Source organism: Melanerpes formicivorus, unplaced genomic scaffold (genome assembly GCF_026170545.1).
Source record: "Melanerpes formicivorus ecotype bairdi unplaced genomic scaffold, bMelFor1.0.p_v2 SCAF_25, whole genome shotgun sequence".
Classification (NCBI taxonomy): domain Eukaryota; kingdom Metazoa; phylum Chordata; class Aves; order Piciformes; family Picidae; genus Melanerpes; species Melanerpes formicivorus.
In genome coordinates this window covers 4564566-4584395 of record NW_027142377.1, presented here as the reverse complement: position 1 = coordinate 4584395, position 19830 = coordinate 4564566, and the positions used below count along the sequence as shown (strand labels likewise).

At 43.0% G+C, this 19830-nt stretch overlaps 1 protein-coding gene across 4 annotated transcripts in view; it reads right to left on the bottom strand.

Annotated features, from left to right (window-relative positions):
• Nucleotides 1-229: 229 nt before the first annotated feature.
• KIF16B (kinesin family member 16B) overlaps nt 230-19830 on the bottom strand; it is a 173003-nt gene continuing 153402 nt past the window's right edge. For all 4 annotated transcript variants that reach the window (XM_068153117.1, XM_068153119.1, XM_068153120.1 and 1 more), the window contains one exon: nt 230-1671. In XM_068153117.1, the coding sequence (XP_068009218.1) occupies nt 1513-1671 (159 nt within the window). In that variant the 3' untranslated portion in view covers nt 230-1512. The remainder of the gene's footprint in view (nt 1672-19830) is intronic.

Below are 19830 nucleotides of genomic sequence, written 5' to 3'. Positions count from 1 at the left end.
GTCCTGCCTTTAATTTTCAAGAGAGAGATTTGCTGTGAATCAAAACAATAAAAAAATACTCTTAAAAAGTTAAACAATCCAGTCTAACTTCCCCCCCCTTTAATTAAAAGCCTTCTTGTAGCAGGCTAGGCTTTGTAGCAAAGCCTAATTATCTTTATACATCGCACTAAGTGTAAAAACCTTTAGTGTTCCTACAATTTAGGTCACAAAGTAAAAATGTCACCAGTGTTGTTAATTTACTTTTAATAACACTTTTTTACAACATGAAACAGTTTGATTCCCAAGACCTGTCGATGGCCAGCGCTGGCAACTGACAAATAATGCTTCCAACTCCTAACAAGCAGCACGCACAGAACTTACCTTTCATCATACATTTTAATAACTGGAAGTTCTGATTTTTTTTTACACAACCAATTATACAGCAAGATGTACATGCACTCAAATGCCAGCAACAGTTTATGTATTGGGTTTTTTGGCTCTGCAGCAATGTGAGTCCTACCTGCATGTACATGTGCAACTCTCGAGTTGAGTCCTGAGTAATCTTAAAGCACTACTAGCCAAATCCTGTCAGTTTTAACCGATGCAAAGGAACCTCAGGTTTTGCAGCATTATGCTAGCATGAAGAAGTTGTTTAAAACCATAAAAAATACAGCACTTTGCATTAACTTTATGCATAGCTAGGAGCTCTGTACAGTGCAACAGCATCCACTTACAGTCTGGGTAACTGGCAAATCTGCAAAGATGCTGACCCCCATTCTTCAGAAGCTATTGCTTCCTCTGGTTCTTAATTAATGGCAAGTGATTCGTTCTGCTTCGAAACGACCAAGTGTGTGGAAGACTTTTACAGGCTTTAAATTATATTCTTTCTGCTGCATATGTTTTTGTAAACATTCAAGTTATCCAGGCCCTTTAATTCTTCTGAGGAAAACTATACAATTTTACAATCAAACAGTTAAAATGCGTGTCTGGGAGGGGAAAAAAGAAACAACAGTGGAGGGTGAGCGTTGCCTTAAACGCTGCAGTAAGCCACAAGGCAACAAAAGAGGAAGTGTTCTTTAAGGAACAGCTTGAACAGAAACCAAAATGCTGCTCAGAAACCCTCTGTCAGCATGACACTCCACCACGGTAAACACGAGATGCTCTTGCAGCACCAGAACAAATTGTCTGAGCAAATGGGAAGGAAGCACTCCTGCTATGGAGCGGATCCAGCCTCAGCACGAGAGGCAGAATCTTTGTACAGTATTAACAGAGCAACTTACAGAAAAGGAAAAAAAAAACCAGAAGAAAGAAAGCCTATATACCCCATGCCAGGAAAATGCAGGCACTAATATGAGAGCTGGTAACAGACACAGGCTAGTGTCAGGGAGTAATTGTCTTTAGTGGAGTCAGTTAGATGTGAAGGAAGATGAAGGAAGACAATGTTTTTCTTCTTCCCATTTCTCTCGCACCACAAAAGTGAAGGCACCTCTTCAGCTGGGTTCCTCAGGCAGGGGCAGGGACCTGGCCCAAAGGTTAGCTGGTCCCGTGGCTGCTGTAGTCAAAAACGCCTTTCCTGAAGAAGGGTGAGAATTCACAGATGGTGTGTTTGGACAGAGTCAGCCCCACTTTGTCCAGGTGCAGAGGAGATGACGGCGATTTCAGCATGGCAGAGAAAAAGCTCCTGAGGTATTTCTGTGGAACAAAATGCAAAATGTTCTAAGGTTTACTTGATCCCCCTTGATTACAACCACTTTAAAGAATTAAATGGAAAGCAGTATAACAAAAACCCCACAAACATGCAAACAAAAACAGCCCCAAGATCTCCATGGACTGTGAAGAGTCTTTTTTATAACCACAAGCATTTAAATCTGTCCATAAAACAGGTCTAGTGAAATGTCTGTATTAAGCTCAGGAAAGACAGAAACGAAGGGTTTTCCAATTTCTCCTCTTGCCAAGCTTAGTAAATGTTTTATTCTGTGCTTGTGTGATGCTTGCTGGTGTATTCTGTAGTCATGTAATGCTTCGTGGTTATCATGACCTGCTAATACTGCTGTCTAGCATTACCAAACACAGTAGCAGGTGCAAACCTCCAGTCTATTCCAAGGGAATTTCACTACATATGGACACAAAAGGACTTTGGAAATCTTTCCCTCATTAACCCTCCACAATCCTTGCATCCAAAAGGATTTGTTTTGATCAAGGCCATCTGCACTTCCATATTATCTCAGAACCTACCACCATCTTCTCACTGAGATGCCCTCTAGTGTTGTTTTCTTTGAGGTCTCAGAAATAAAAAGCATTCTTCCCCAAAGTTAATGAATGTTCACCAACTGCTGTCTGACTTGCAACCATCTAGAGAAACTGTATCAGATGTACCTTAACACAAAGTTAGTTTTCACAAACCTGACTGCATTTCCTTTGCATGTGGGCTCAATTATTACAACAATTTAGCATTAGTAAGCCATAACTTCTGAGTGAAACACAACAGGTAAAACACTGATCAAACTGGAGGTAAAGAAGTACTCAATGTCATCCAAATAGCTGTAAGAGAAATCTGCTCCAGAACACAGGAATAAACTCCTTTGCTCTGCTACACACTGACCACAGAGAAAAGACAGCTTATGAAATTATTCACCAAATCTGGAATGCAGTAAGAAACATAACTGCAGATCAGAACGGCACAATCTCCTCTCAAGTCCACAAGATTTAGTCACTTGAATGCAGCAACTTTTGGATCATGGAAGTGGTTCCATGTTTGAGAGAAGTCCTAATTATTCACTCTCTTCTCAAGGAGACTTCCTCCATAGTATAACAGCCTGCTATCTAGTTAAGTGCCTTGGAAACCAGTTTCATTAGTGTCACAAAAACCACCACAAAACTCCCCAACAATGATACAAAGCATCTGCTACATGCTGTTCTCTTGCCAGCACTGGTGAATTTTCTTTTTTACTCAGATCTCCCACAGGTTGTATTAATGTTCACTAAAAAACAAAAGAAAAATCCTCACAAAAAATGCCTTCAAGATGAATTCCAAGAGACTAAGAGGCAACTTAAAGTGAGCAACAGATGTCACATCAACATTCATCATAATTAGCTTATAAAGGGTCCTTTAAAAAAAGAAGTCCAAATCCAGCAATGCCTGAAGGATGAATACAATAGAAGATCAAATGTAAACCAGAGCATCCTGCTAGAATTTTAGCACTGTGCTGAAAAGTTAATGCAGCAATTCCAGTTTATGGCTACAGAAAGCTCCAAGATATCAAAATTTCTCAGCGGAGACATTACACAAGACCTATGGTATTCACCTTGGTATGTATGGCCAGATAATTGACTGTCATGCTTTGCCTGTAGAGCCATTATTCATCATTTTGGCACAATAGCTCTAACAGCAGAGCAAAAAAATCCCCCTGCTGTAAGCGCCTGACACACTAGAAACAGCAGGTATACTTACTTCCCCAGATCTGCACACAGGAGTTGCTCAGTGACTATCACAGATACTATGAACATGAGAAAGGACTTTGGGAAAATGGCAACAAGCAGACCCTACCAGATTTTGATGCAATTTGTTTTGTATGAAGATTTCCAGCCATATGGCTTGGCATTATGTGTTCTTTGACCACCACCTCAGAGCAAATTAACCCTCTTTCAAATCCCATATCTGCATTTGCTCTTGTTTGCATTGCTGATGTGTTGGCATAGCACAGAGCTGATGTGCCCTTGACACACAGAAGCTACTGCTCCAATGAAACAAAGATTGCTCTGCCCAGTATGCTGGCTAGGAGTAAAGTCCCATAGCACAGGAAACAATGAGGAATGACTCACACCACAAGCATATGTCTTGAGTGAAGAGCTGTGGCAACCTGGACAACAAAAGGGGAAGAAAGTGGTAGGAAAAAAAGGAAGAGTGCCACACCTGAAGTATTGTGTCCAGTTCTGGGCATCTCAATACAAGAGAGACATGGAGATGCTCTGAGTGACTGAAGGAGCTAGGGCTGTTTAGTCTGGAAAGGAGGAGACTAAGGGGAGAAGTCATGGCTCTCTACAACTACCTGAAAGGACACTGTGGAGAGGCTGCTGCTGGTCTCTTCTCACAGGTGATTAGCAACAGAACAAGAGGGAATGGCCTTAAACTGCACCAGGGTAGGTTTAGATTGCACACTAGGAAAACATTTTTCACAGAAAGAGTGGTCACCATCCCTGGATGTGTTTGAAGGTCATTTAGATGTAGTGTTTGGGGATATGGTTTAGGAGTGAACCTTGTAGAGCAGGGTCAGTGGTCAGACTTGATGATCCCAGGGTTCTTTTCCAACCTCAATGATTCTGATTCTATTCTATGACTAATGGTGCATGAAAAGGGGCTTCCCAAATTCAGATAGGATAGGGAGAGGCTGAGTGTCACAGTAAGCTGGGAGAACAGCAGGGGCATGTCAATATCCAGTATGAGATGATGGCAAGACGACTTAGAGATCCAGGAGAGACTTGTCATGGACTTGGGTGCAACACAGGAGGCCACTGCAAGCTGCTGGAATGGGAGCAAGACTAGGTGAAAGAATCTCCTCTGCCATAACTTGGTGGGCAGGGGATAAGTTATTTTCAAAGCTTTTATATTAAATCCATTTCCAGCTGTAGCCACAATTTTTCTGTTTACAGAATAGTGTTATTTGTGATGAGTTCAAACTAGGTGGGAAGCACTCTGGTACCTTTTGATGTGCTCCTTTTAAAAAAGCAATTTTCACAGCAGTGACTAGCAAGCTGAGGGTACCTCCATGGAAACATGCTGGAAAGCAGCTCCATGGAGAAGGACCTTGGAGTCCTGGGGGACAGCAAGGTCTCCATGAGACAGCACTGTGCCTTTATGGTCAAGAGGGACAATGGTATCCTGGGGTGCATCAAGAAAAGTGTCCAGCAGGTCTAGGAAGGTTCTTCTCCCCCTCTGCTCTGCCCTGCTCAGATCACACCTGGAGTATTTTGTCCAGTTTTGGGCTCCTCAGTTCAAGAGAGACAGAAACCTGCTGGAGAGACTCCAACAGAGAGCCACAAGGATGATTAGGGGACTTGAGCATCTCCCCTATGAAGAGAGACTGAGAGCCCTGGGACTGCTTAGCCTTGAGAAGACTGAGAGGGGATCTGATTAGTGTCTATAAATATCTGAGGGGTGGGTGTCAAGTGGAGGGGGATGATGTCTTTTCAGTGGTGCACAGTAGTAAGACAAGGAACAATGGATACAAACTTGAACATAGAAGATTTCACCTCAACATGAGAAGAAACTTCTTTACAGTGAGGGTGACAGAGCACTGGAACAGGCTGCCCAGAGAGGTTGTGGAGTCTCCTTCCCTGAGGACTTTCAAAACTCACCTTGATGCATTCCTGTGCGGACTACCCTAGGTGAACCTGCTTTGGCAGGGAAGTTGGACACAGTGATCTCTGGAGGTCCCTTCCAACCTCTAACGTTCTATGATTCTATGTCCAAATTTCGTACAAACTAGTGCTGTAACTTCCTTCCATCACTTTAGTGATGGCATCTGAATCATTATGTCTATATGTAAAGCACTATGTTATAGCAAATCCTACTTTTGCTATATTTGCATGATTACCCTGGAAAGAAAAACCTAGGTAACTGCTACAAGTATTTCCAAAAGCTTGGTTTTATTATTCATTTTCATTTGTTAGCCTTTCAAAACTCTAGCCATTTGTTCTGGATTATTTAGCCTGGTAATCAGTGCCCTTCCAAACACACTTAAGAGTTTTCATTTGACTAACAGTGTTCCACCTGGTATGTTGCTGGTTTGCTGGAAAATATCCCAATTATACATCTGTAAATGTCGCAGTGTGAGAGCTCAGGACCCTGGAACTGTGACAGGGATGTAAAATGGGCAACTTGCACATCAGTTGTGTTGGTTGCTCAATCTAAACACACATTCTGCAACACCAGTTGTGGTAGTTTTAGGCTGATGCCTAGGAAATTTTCCACAGATTGAGTACAAAGTGGTAGAATGTAAATAAATTACCACTGAATGTAAAGGGAAAATAATGATAAGGTCTAAACAACCCCACTGGACTGTAAAGCTAACTGTGTAAACTAACTCTCAGCTCTTTGCTCTAGCAGATACCAGCTGGTTGATTCTGCTGGCTTGCTTACCTTGGCTGTGTTTCTTTGCTGTAGCTAAGTACTAACAAGCTACTCTCTGCTTTTGTCTTCTCTTTTTCTTGTCCCTTGTACAGGGGAGAAGAGGAGGAAGCTTTTGGTAACCCCCTGATTTTGCCCAGGGGGGGTTCTTGTGCTGTTTCTAAATTGTAAATATATGCAAATATTGCATTTCATTGCAATATTTCATCCATTGCATTTCATATTTCTAGATTGTAGGTTTGCTTGTAAACACAGCTTCATTTGCTTCCAACTTAGCTGGTCTGGCAATTTTATTTTGGGGGTACTTTCAACCCACCACACCGGTTTAGCGAATGGAAATACTAGCTGCACGTTCAAAATACTCAGAGATAGAGAGCCAGGATGAAAAAAAAGTCCAAACCAGGCAAAACAGTGGTTTTGTCCTCCTAATATGCACTACAACCTTTATGCTCCTTAACAGTGGTTTTGTCCTCCTAAGATGCACCACAACCTTTATGCTCTTTAACTTAGAATTTATGGTAGGCACACCTGCAGGTTTCAACTTAGCGTTCCAAGTGTTTGAGAGTGAAATGAGACCAGAGAAAGCATTGTGAGGCTCAAAGGTTTTTCTTTACTTAAGAGTCTGAGTAGCTTTCCCTTCCTTTTAATTATGTGAAGAGCAAAATGGCAGCCACTTTAAAAGCTTATTAAAAGTAATTTTAATAGTGCTCACCTTTGTAGCAGTAGGCTAGTGATCATCTCGTGCTCAATCCATCAGCACAGCAAAGTCATTCTAATGATTTTTTTGCCCTGCTTCGCAGTGTGGGGACCTCATAATTTTATACATTTTAATATAAATCCATAACTGAGAGTTATTAAAGTTCTCACAACCAAAAAGCTTTCTGGAATGTGCAAAGTATTCTTATCAGCCTTTCGGTTGTGTCACGTTAAAGAGGAATTCAGTTCAATGACATTGTTCTCATAATCCATTACAAAGAGTGCCAGCCTCAGACACCAATGGCAGAGCTTAGCAAGAACTGGATTTTTACATTATTTTTTTTAATCAACCTTTGGTGAGTCTAAAAGCTCAGCAACTCTGGGACTTCCAGAAAGTGAAGAAACTTTGACCTTTCCCTTTCCTAGTGCTGTTTCTAGCAATTGCCTCAAAAGACTCAGCGTTTTAAACTCTTTCGACGTAACACTTTACTATCAGCATGCTGAAATATCACCTGCTAATAATTAAGGGAGTTGAAAGCACCACAAACTTTATTAAGACAGGGCCTTACAAGGCTTCAGGGATTTCTCAAACAATAGCTTCTTTTCTTTGAAACAGTGCCACCCTTTCAGCACCTACAGATCAATGTGACAGTCAAAAGCTTTACCACAAGGTCGCAGAAAGTCATGGGCAGCAGAGGCAGGACTAATTAACTTGCTCATCTCACTTCTAGCATAGGTTCCTCTCTGCCTTTAGTAGTTTCTCTCAGCACCAATCACATAATTATTCTGTTGACGAGTGTTAAGTGCTGCAAGCCTTAAATCAACTCTTGATTTGAATTATTCATAGAGCAAAGCATACGCAGGTATCAACAGCTGTTTTCTATAAGATAGGCATCTGATTACCAAAAAAAAACCCTCACAGACAGATTTAAACATATTCCCTGACTCTGAAAAACCACATTATACTGCAGTTAGCTATTTGCAAAGTAAGATCTTCCAGAGGAAGACTCCAGCCAAAAAAAACAGACAGGAACATGCTTTGCTTCTCCTGAGGAGACCTCATTGTGGCCTTCAGTATCTGAAGGGCACTAGAAGAAAGGTGGGGAGGTACTTTTCAGGATGTCAGGTAGTGATAGGACTAGGGGGAATGGAGCAAAACTAGAAATGGGTAGATTCAGATTGGATATTAGGAAGAAGTTCTTCTCCATGAGGGTGGTGAGACACTGGAACAGGTTGCCCAGGGAGGTGGTAGAAGCCTCATCCCTGGGGTTTTTTAAGGCCAGGCTGCATGTGGCTCTGAGCAAACTGATGTAGTGTGAGGTGTCCCTGCCCATTTCAGGGGGGTTGGAACTAGATGATCCTTGAGGTCCCTACCAACCTTAACAATTCTATGATTCTACAAACCACAAATCTAAGGATCTGCTTAGAAGACAACACATACAGAGGGTGCTTGCTGTGATGCAGAAATGAGAGTGCGTCTCCTAGAGAGAAATGGTTGGGGATATGCAAAAGAAAATGAACATTTGGAGATTCTTTCCCAAATTAAGCAACTTTCTCTATTTTCTCCATTGGTGGCTTAAAAAAACAAACAAATAAATTACTTCCAGCATAGATTTTCAAATAAGAAACACTGCAGAAATGCCAGCTATTGTCACTAACTACAGTCTCTACTGACAAGCAGAACCCCTCAGCTTAAATGGTACTAACAGGCAATGGTGTCGCACAGAGACTTTAGGCTGGCAAAGAGCCAGGTCTGGAGTGATGCTATATACAGAACCTGACAAGGAGAGATCATAAATCTTCCCAAGAACAATAAAAATCAAACTTTTTATTGGATCTGCTTCTTCATTGTGATTTGTTCCTACTGGTGAAAGTCAGAGGGAATTAACATGCTGTATGGGGAGATAAGCTGGAGTAGCAGCCTGTGATACCATTCAATGTGCACAGAAGACTGGGTCCCTTAGGAAAAAGGCTGCAAGCTACATCCAGTCTGCCTCACCTGGGACACACACTGCACCTCAAACAGGACTGGATTATGTGGGACAGGTGTAGAGAACAAGAAAAACCATTAGCCACCACACAGGTACTTCCTTCATGAACTGAATTCCACCGGATCACATTCTCTTATGCCCAAAATCCCAGTATTACACAGCTAAGGGCATTCAAGTGGTCCAAACCAAAGTGTTTTGTCCAGACAGTGGTCCCTGCAGGCTCCTCTCATGATCTGCAAGAACAGCTCAGCCCTCCATGTCACAGTTCAGTTCACCACATTTAAGCTTCTGCCCTGTACCTGCCACTGAAACCATCTCTCCTTCCCCTGTGGGTCACCTGAGCCTAAAAGTGGCTAACTAAGAATGAGTAACTGCCATCATAATGCTCTGATAGCTCTCTAAAAACCTTTCAGATCCATTTCTGGATTTATTAAATTTGAGCATGTGACAACTAATTGGCAGACAGCAAGAATATAAAATACAAGGTGGCATTGCTCTGGAGCAGACAGCAGCTTAAAAGACCTAGGGAGCATACACAGACTATGACTAGTATCTTCACCTCCACTCAGTAAAGATTAGGATCAACTCTCTGCTCACCTGATATAATTAGCTCAGACACATTTTGTCTTTCTGTGGGGTTTTCTTTTTCTTCTTTTACTTCATTTTTATTAAAAAAACCCAAACCAAACCAACCAACCAGCAAAAAAAACCCCAAAACATAAAGCTTCCATTCTTTTCCCCAACACTTCAACATAAATTGCAAGATAAAGCAGCTGTGAGTGGAATGTGTGAGCAGGGCAGCATGTGACAGTCTCTGAAGTGGTATTTCAGGCCCTTTAGGAAATACCTAACGTCACCTCTGGATCTGAACACATTCATCACTGGCATCCACCCCTAGGTGGATGTGCAGCTGTGATTTCGTAGTGATGAGAAAAAGACTGACTGCCTGGGAGACTACCTGGTGCCTGAAGGATCTTATTTCTGTGAAAAACTTGGAGAGAAAGCTTCAACAATTAGGAAATGATCACCCAGCCTGATATTTTTTTCAGAAAGACCGTGATGGCTGGGCTCTTCTTACAAAAAAATCGACACATTAGACACTGTCAAAGTTGTGCAATGCTTCCTTCAGGAGTCAGAGGTAGCAAATGACTCTGTAATCTATCCTGCAGGTACCAGAGACCTTGCTCTAGTCACACATGACTTGTGTGAGCACAAGATTTTTCAGGAGAATAAAGACGCATTCACATGTTTGGAAATAACAAATCACCACTGAGGTTAGTCATAATGTCACAGGATCACTGAGTGTTAGGGGTTGGAAGGGACCTCAAAAGATCATCTAGTCCAGCCCCCCTGCCAGAGTAGGATCACCTATACCAGAACACGCAGGAACGCATCCAGGTGCATGCAGAGAGGGAGAATCCACAACCCCCCTGAGCAACCTGTTCCAGTGTTCTGTCACTATCACAGTGAAAAGTTTTTCCCATGAAACTTCCTATGCCTCAGCTTCCACCCATTGCCCCTTGTCCTGTCATTGGGCATCACCAAGCAGAGCCTGGCTCCATCCTCTTGGCACTCACTCTTTGCATATTTATAAACATGAATAAGGTCACCCCTTAGTCTCCTCTCCAAGCTAAAGAGCCCCAGCTCCCTCAGTCTCTCCTCATAAGGAAGATGTTCCACTCCCTTAATCATTTTTGTGGCTCTGTACTGGACTCTTTGAAGCAGTTCCCTGAAGTCCTTCTTGAACTGAGGGGCCCAGAACTGGACACAATATTCCTGATATAGCTTCAGCAGGGCAGAGTGGAAGGAGGAAGAGAACCTCTTTTGACCTACTAACCTCTCCCCTTCTAACACACCCCAGAATGGCGTTGGCCTTCTTGGCCACAAGAGCACATTGCTCTTGTGTCAGGGGCAGGGGGGAGGTATTTGCTTCAGATTGGCAGACACTAATTAGGCTTAAGGCTGGGTTAAATGGCTTCACATTAAGTAAACCAAGAATAAAGGACTGACTCATTTTAATCAAATCCTTCCTGTTCCCTTTGATTAAGCCTAATCAGGAGCAAGGCTGTTTACAGTTAATGCCTAGTAGTCACTTAAAAAATAACTAAGAAAAAAAAGGCCAACAAAAATAAAACAACCCAAGAACTTCCCAATGAGTATCACCTTACCTCACATTTGCATGTCTTAGATGTATAGAATCACAGAACGTTAAGGGTTTGAAGGGAACTCTGAAGATCAAGTCCAATCCCCACTGCCAAAGCAGGATCACCTAGGGCCGGTCATATAGGAACGCTTCCAGATGGGTCATCTTGAAATTCTCTAGAGATGGAGACTCCACAACCTCTCTGGGCAGCTTGTTCCAGTGCTCCATCACTCTTACAGTATAGAAAGTTTTCCTCATGTTGAGGTGGAACTTCCATGTTCCAGCTTGAATCCATTGCCCCCTTGTCCTATCACAGGACAACACTGAAAAGAGACTGACTTCTTCTTGACACCCACCCTTCTGATATTTATAAATATTAATAAGATCTCCTCTCAGTCTTCTTTTCTCCAGGCTAAATAGCCGCAGGTGTCTCAGGCTTTCCTCACCAGACAGATGTTCCAGGCCCTTAATCATCCTTGTAGCCCTCCATTGGACACTCACTAGTATATCCCTGTCCCTCTTGAACTGAGGAGCCCAGAACAGGGCACAGTACTCCAGATATGGCTTCACCAGGGCAGTACAGAGTATGCATACAACTCCACCCCACACACCAACAGTTTTGACACGCAGCCACGCACAATGCACATCACTGGTTCTCCCAAAGGACACCTACATTAAACCTCAGACTTTGCCTGAACAAAGGTTACCTTACCAATAGAAGAGAGTGAGCCTGCCATCACAGGAGCCAGTACTGCTGGGGAAGTGGCAGCCAGGCACAGCTTCAGCGGGGAGCAAAGTGTTTGCTGCAGGCTCAGCTGCCTGTGCTGTGGACTGGCAACTGTTCCCCAGAAATCAAGATGCAAGGGTTTCCCTTAACAGAAACCATACAAGCATGGCAAATTCTGCTAGGTTGTGTTGTTTTGTGGTTGTTAGTTTTTAAAAACATATTAGCAAGTATCTTGTCAATTTGACTACCGTAGACCTATGTAAACTCCTACCAAACAAGTTTAGTCTAGGAAGTTAAGGAACTAGTGTCTTGGTTTAAGTTACAACAGAGCTAATTCTCCTCAGTGATTTTACTTTTCAGCCAGTCTCTTCTAAGTCACTGCACTTACTGAAGCTAACAGCTTGTATTTGCAGACTGTCTGTTTCTGGCAGTGATAATATTTGATGCTTACAGTTACTACTAAGGATTGGTATGCAGAAAGGCTCTTGCTTAGACTTGCTCCTGTTCAGATCAAGGTCACTGCTAAATCTTGTGTACCACATTGGGGTGCTGTAAAGTAAGAGGTCACACCTGTGGGGACAGGTGACCCCAAACTGACCAACAAGGGATTCCATTCCATATAGATCATGTTCTCATGAGAGATCACAAGAGTTAAGGTCTCATCTTCAATGGCTGGCTTGCAAGGAGGATTCTCATCCAGATTCACATGTTCCTGCATCCAGCTCCTGAATCTGGTTCCTATCTGCTGTTGAGTCTAGTTTGGGATTTCTGCAGTGCCTGCCCACAGCTGCAGTGGTGATGGTGATGTGATTGCCATTGAGGGGCTTGGTCCAATATTAAATTTGTATATAGTTTATTATTTTCATTATTTATTAAAGCTGGTTTAGTTTTCCAGTCCATGAGTCTCTCTCTTTTCATTCCTTTCTCTTCAACTTTGGGAAGGGATACAGGTTAATGAAGTCTGCCACACATCTAGTGGCTGGTCCAGAATTGCTTTAAGCTGTAGGAGTGTAGATTTAGACTGGATATTAGAAAGAAATTCTTTACAGTGAGGGTGGTGAGACACTGGAACAGGTTGCCCAGGGTGGTTGTGGATGACCCACCCTGGAGATGTGCAGGACCAGGATGGACAAGGCCTTGAGCAATCTGGAAAGTGTCCCTGTCCGTGGCAGGGGGTTTGGAAGTAAATGATCTTTAAAGTCCCTTCCAACCCAAACCATTCTATGATTCTGTGAAACGAGATTGGAAGCACCTACCAGAAATGTAATGCAGCTCTTTTGTTAGTGAGCAAATTCAGCTCCATAGATCTCAAAAGTCATCACAGCTGTAAATGTTGGATCTACTTTTACTTTGATAGCAAATTTAGCTTTGCTTTTGTTGAGGCTATTAAACTGAGACATGGAGACTTGTATTCTTGCCACTGTGGTGGCACTAACACTGCAGCAGCCTACATTGGGGGTGGACTTAAGCCAAAAGAAAAGGAGAAGCGGCACCGCCATACACCTTTGGGCATGTTTAGAGGTTCTAAGCAACTTTGGAACAACGCAGGTAAGAATCAAGCTCTGTAAGCACCTTCATTCCATTAAAAAACCCCAGGAGTTAAATTTGTAGTCCCTTGGGAATTGCTCCCTATGTTTTTTATGCACAGCATAAGGCAGATTTCTTGACTGAAGCAGACTTCACCACTACATCTCCAAAACGTTTGAGTGCCACTAAAATTTCATTTTACCCAGGGTGGTGCTGGGCTTACTTGAATTCACACACCTTTTTGAATTCCCATAATGCACAAGCATTCTGAGAGATGCCACTTATGATTCATGGTGAAATTGCTCTCCCAGGTTTTCAAAATCCAAACTATTCATTATAGCTATTTAGAGCATTTTTCTGTGGAAGTCTAATGGCAAGAGCACATTATGTTGAATTACTATTATGCTGCATCAATTGAATTAACTTCTGAAGTCAGTCTACATTCCAAATTAAAATCTTATTCTGACTGAAATAAATTTTAAATCCACGGGACTTGCTACTTCTTACAATGCCTGCACGCTAAAAGCTTACACTCAATGGCTTGAAGGAGCTCCAAGGAAAACTGAATTGTAGGCTAGAAGGAAAGGAAAAAAATGAAAAGGCAGCAAGGGCTATGATTTACAAGTTCCCTATCAGTGTGAGGCTTCTTTTCGAAGCGAACGGTCCTATTAGAAAAGATCAAAAGAGACCTCTGTAGTGGAGGAAAGCAATCTTTCCCCTGGTGCACAAGTCAAAACAAGTCCTGTCAAAAATCCTTTCAGAAATAACAACAGGACTGTCACCAGCTGAGGCTGTCCCCTTAAGAAAGGGAATATGGTGGACGGAAGTTGGTAAATGAAAAGAACGATCTAAACTAATTTAATTGGTAGAGTGGAAGGAAGCACCTTCTGAACTGGGAGTGCAGGAGGGTATCCTGGGCATTCTGGCACGTTATCTTCAGTCTTGCTTCCGCTCCTCCGCCGAGCAGCAGCTCTCTGTGCTGGGCTTTCGGCCAAGGCTTTGGCCTTGAAACTGATAAGGCCTGTATTAACTGATTTCCAATTAATACAACTGCTTCTAACCTTTTTTTCTCTTTCTCTCTCTTTCTAACCCGCTCTGGGGAAAAGGGGGCGAGAGGGGGAGAGCGGAGGTAGGGAACGCCCTCAGCAGAGGGGGGAACTCTCATTTCTGTGCTACTCTGTTGTATATCTTTGTATATATTGTAAATATTGTAGATTTGTATATATTCCCCTGCATATCCTACATTGCTTTGTAAATATACAGCTCCACTGCTTTGCTAATTCAGCTGTGAGTTTTTTTTTCCCTTTCCCTTCAATTTTCTTTCCCTTTACTTTACAGGGGGGAGGGAGGAGGCTTCTTGGCCTTACCCTTCCAACCCTACGACAAGGACTGAATTTACCTCACATCCCTGGGCCAGCAGCAACAGCCTGGCGTCTGCTGGAGTGGCCTTGGCAAACAGCTGCCAAAGCACTTGACGTGCATCACCGCTACTTTCTTTGGTGAAATCAGATGCTGGAGGATGACTGATACACTTGCTTTGAAAATGGATAGCATGGAGTTCAACCCAGTGTCCTTGGTCGAGCGCTGCCTTTATTCATCCGCTCACGTCTGAATGTGCAGAGCCGTTACTGGAGACCGATAAAGATACACCACTTCAAAACTTGATTTGTAGGAGGGGGTGGGGAAATTTATTCTGAACTGACAGCAGCACACATTTGGATGTGGAGCTAAGCTGGAGCTCAAACTATATTCTCTCCCATACTCTGAACTTACTAAATCATGGTAAACACAATTATTTTCTGATACTCTGAAATCTTGGCTGTAATGGCAATAAACATCACAAAAGATTGAGGTATAACTCCGAAATTATGCACCTAAGGGAAGCAACACCAAAATTACTGGAGAGGGGCATGTATATGAAGTTACAGGCTGCCCAGGGTGGGTGTGGAGTCTCCCTCTCTGGAGACATTCAAGACCTGCCTGGATGTGTTCCTTGTAATCTAGTATAGGTGGTCCTGCTCTGGCACAGGGGTTGGACTGGATGATCTTTCAAGATCCCTTCCAGCCCCTAACACTCTGTGATTCTGTGAAGTTACCTCTAGCAAATTCTGCAAAACCAGGTTTCAGACCCTTTCTTGAGTACTATACTGAGTTTGAGCAGGTAAGACTGAGGGGCTCCTTATGCCCACTGTTCCTTTGGCATCCTGTCGGAGAAGAGTTTAAAATGAACTCATCCAGAAAACACCCTGAGGCCTTCCCTCCTTCTAAACAACCATCTTTATCATCCACTGCCATTACAAGAATAACATCTTCCACTTGTGGGGGGGTTTTAGGCTATGCCTTTAAAATTTAGCTGCAGATTTCAAGCAGAAAAGTAGAAAAATATAAAGAAATCACTATTGGGTGTAAAAAGGAAAAGAAAAGATTATTCATTGGATAAATGTCTGGGATAAGAGAAGCTATACCCTAACAATTTTCCCCATTCCCAGTCCTTTTCTCTTCTATTCTGATTTTGGCTTTTGCATCACTCAGGGCAGAGAGAACATGATTCTGGCTGGCCTTGGATAAATCTAACCCACTCCTTTCTCTGCTCCTCTCTCTTTCAGAACAGGGGGCTTGGGGGGGCAGTGGAACGGTTTCCCTGGTCTTTTTGACCAGGGGGTTTCATGCAGTTTGCTAATTGTAAATATCTGTACAATACTGTCAATACTGTATATTTTGTACACATTCATTGCATTCCATTGTAGAGCGTAGTTTTTGCTTGTAAATACAGCTTCATTTGCTTCTGACTGAGTTAGTCTGGCTGAAATTAATGCTGGGGGCAAACTTCAACCCACCACAACTTGCTGTGGGCCTGGCTGAGAGTCTGTGGTATTTAATCAAAGTAACATTTTATGGGTGTGGGATGAAGTGCTGACGCATGCAAAGTCCTAATTTCTTATATTTAGTGACTGTAATCAATAATTAAAATTAATTTTCTTTGCCTTTTTGAAGCCAATGGGCCTCACATGAGAAGCAGCAACAACCAAAAAACAAACAAACAAAAAAGATTAAATGCTTCAACTGCTGAGAGCTGCTACAACTCCTCTTTGAGGGCTGCCACTTCAAAGCAGCAAAGCCAGGTGCCTCGTTGCCAGAAAAGCCAATGCCAATGATGCACTGAAGCCTGGGAACCTGACATCTGCTCAGATGCTCTCTGCAAAGTCTTACTGTGGCTGCAGGCAAGGCAAGACCTTAGTGCTGTTGCTAAAAAGCAATTACTTTTGTTCTCAGATGTGCTTGGTGCAGCCTATGCATACCTAATCTAGAAACTGATCCCTGACATGGATTTCATGAAACTGATATTCACAATATGGCCCAACCACACACGCTCTGCTCTTGTCTCTGTGGATGCCTCTATCTTTCTGTGCTCCCGCTGCAGCCCTTTTCCTGCTGTGGGAAATTAAAACCATCACTCTGAGACGCTGCATTCTGTAATTCAGACTATGGGTATGAAAGAATCTTCTCTAGGAAGCTTCTTGTCTGAGTACAGATTAAGGGCTTGACCTGCCGGCAAGCAGTGCCATGGAGAAGGACCTGGCAGTCCTGGTGGACAAAATAAGTTATCCATGGGACACCAATGTGCCCTTGTGGCCAAGAAGGCCAATGATACTGTGGGGTGCATTAAGAAGAGCGTGCCCAGCAGGTCAAGAGAGGTTCTCCTCTCACTCTACTGTGCCCTAGTGAGACCACACCTAGAGTACTATGCCCAGTTCTGGGCTCCCTAGTTCAAGAGGGACAGGGATATACTACAGAGTGTACAACGGAGGGCTACAAAGATGAATAAGGGACTGAAACATCTGTCTGATGAAGAAAAGCTGAGAGACAGCTGAGAGGGCTGTTGAGTCTTGAAAGAGAAGACTGCAAGGAGATCTTATGAATGTTTACAATATTTGAAGGGTGGCTGTCAAGAAGGTGCCAGTCACTTTTCAGTGGGGCCAGTGATAGGATGAAGGGCAATGAATTGAAACTGGAACACAGGAAATTCTACCTCAACATGAGGAAAAACTTTACTGTAAGGGTGATGAAGCATTGCAGCAGGCTGCCCAGAGAGGCTGTGGATCTCCTTCTCTAGTGACTTTCAAGACCCATCATGGATGAGTTCCCATACGTCCTGCCCCAGGTGATCCTGCTTTGGTAGGAGGGGTTGGACTTGATCTTCAGAGGTCCCTTCCAACCCCTACCATTCTATGATTTTATGATCCTATCAGACACTGACATTTGCAGTGGTCTGCTTTTGCATTAGCACTATCTCGGGCGCATTCTACTCTCTAACAAAAAGAAACAGTCCCTTCTATCTTTCCATTATTATGAAATGCATTCTGAATGTTTTTTGAAGTCCATCTCACTGAGATGCTGCAAAGAACAGTATTTACAACTCCACTGTTAGTAGCAAACATTTGATCTTGCAAGAGCCAGGCCGGTGAGCATCTGGCTTTACAATTCCTCTTAAAAAGCTCTGGCATTTGGGATGCTGCTATAAGCTGATAACACAGTCTAATAATTTCCTTTTAATAATCACTTTGAATCAACATATAACCCATAGCTTTGAAAGGTCTTTGTGACTGGCACCAGTCAGGAGATATAAACCACCAAAACCCAACCAACCAAACAAACATGAAATGGTGATCCTAACCCCACTTGACAGGGTTTTTGCAATCTAAATATCAGTTCACCTGTAAGTTGCACGAAGAAGGGTGTTTCAGTTAAACCTATTAAAGAATGGGTCTGTGAACAAAGGCTAGTGATACATACTCATGAAGTTTCTATTAAATATTCAGATGATGAATCATCTAAAAACTCATTAAAATGTTTCTGCCCTCATGACTGCAAGGAAAGCCTCAGAGGGGAGAGGGGAGAGGGGAGAGGGGAGAGGGGAGAGGGGAGAGGGGAGAGGGGAGAGGGGAGAGGGGAGAGGGGAGAGGGGAGAGGGGAGAGGGGAGAGGGGAGAGGGGAGAGGGGAGAGGGGAGAGGGGAGAGGGGAGAGGGGAGAGGGGAGAGGAATAGAAACAGAAACGAAACCAGGCTGGAAGAGACCTTCAAGAAATGAGGTCTCAGACAGACTCAGACATTGTTTGCCCAAATGTATTGACAAGTATCTTGAGATGTATATTTTTTTTCTCCTTTTTCTTTCCTGGTTGCTAGTGAGGTGTTCATTCTGAAACCAATAATACATTCAAATAACAAGAATTAATTCAAGATCAAGGAGAGGTGCTATTTCTATGTCTTCCTTAAAGATCAGATCTTTGGAGCCAGCAGAAGCTCAAGGGGAAAGTGGTGGTGGCTAGCTTTAGAGAAATTTATACCCCAAAATCCCCTAGAAAATGCTCACCTCAACTGAGGACACCAGTTGCAAACAAATCAAAGCATTTGGCTTTTAAAGGAAACAATCTAATGTTGGAAGCTTCATTTTGACTGCATGTAACAGCAATACTTCAGTCAGTTCAGTGCCTATGAGGCTTTCCTCAGTCAGTTGCACAGATTTGAGAGCAAAATTGAATTATGCAGTTCATACAAGATTTATTTCTGCTTCCTGCATTAACAGCTATCATTGAAAACCTCATCAGCAGACACCAGCAAGTGAGGAGGTTAAGGCCAATTGTGCTGTTAATTTTAAATAAATTGAGCGTGTCTATCTTTTAAAGAGGTTCAAAGTACCAAGAGGGAAAAAAAAACCAAAAACCAGCAAAGAGACAAAGCCAGGGAGATGTAAGTGCTCCAACAAAACCTGAAGTAGGCTGGCTTCAGCAGACTGTTACAGACTCTCTTTCATTCCCTGAATCCTGTCAGTGGCAGCAAAATGAAATAGCAGAGTCGCACTGACTGCTGAGCTGTCTTTTGGGGGAGCCCTGATCAGGGATTTTGCTTGTTCCCCCTCTTTGCTGGTCACAAATAAACTTGAGGAAATGCAGCAGTGGGAAGAGGGAACAGAAAATGGGAAATAAAGAGAGGCTGAGGCTTTGGGGAGCTTTTGTTTTCCTTTAAGCAACAACCTGATGGCATTTTGGCTGCGTAACAGTTGTGCTTATAAAATAAAATAGAATAGAATAGAATAGGTTGGAAGAGACCTTCAAGATCATCATGTCCAACCTATCAACCAATCCAACACCACCTAAACAACTAACCCATGGCACCAAGTGACAATGATCACAGAATCATAGAATGCGTTGGGTGGAAGGGACCCTTGAAGGTCATCTTGTCCAACCCCCCCTGCAGGAAGCAGGGACATCTTCAACTACAGCAGGTTGCTCAAGGTCCCAACAAGCTTGACCTTGAATGTTTCTGAGGAGGGTGCCTCCACCACCTCTCTGGACAACCTATTCCAGTATTTCACTATCCTCATTGTAAAGAACTTCCTCCTAATGTCCAACCTAAATCCACTCTGCTCTACTTTAAGAGCATTGCCATTCATCCTATCACTACATACCCATGTAGCAGATCCATGGCTGCAAGGCTTCTGACCAAGGAGTCAGGAAACATGGCAATGTGCAATGTCAGCTCAGATTCCTGTGATTTATTTTTTTCTGGCTGGGAAAATCAGGCTAATAATCATCACTTTCATCACAACAATATAGCATGACTCTAAGCAAAATAATCAGGG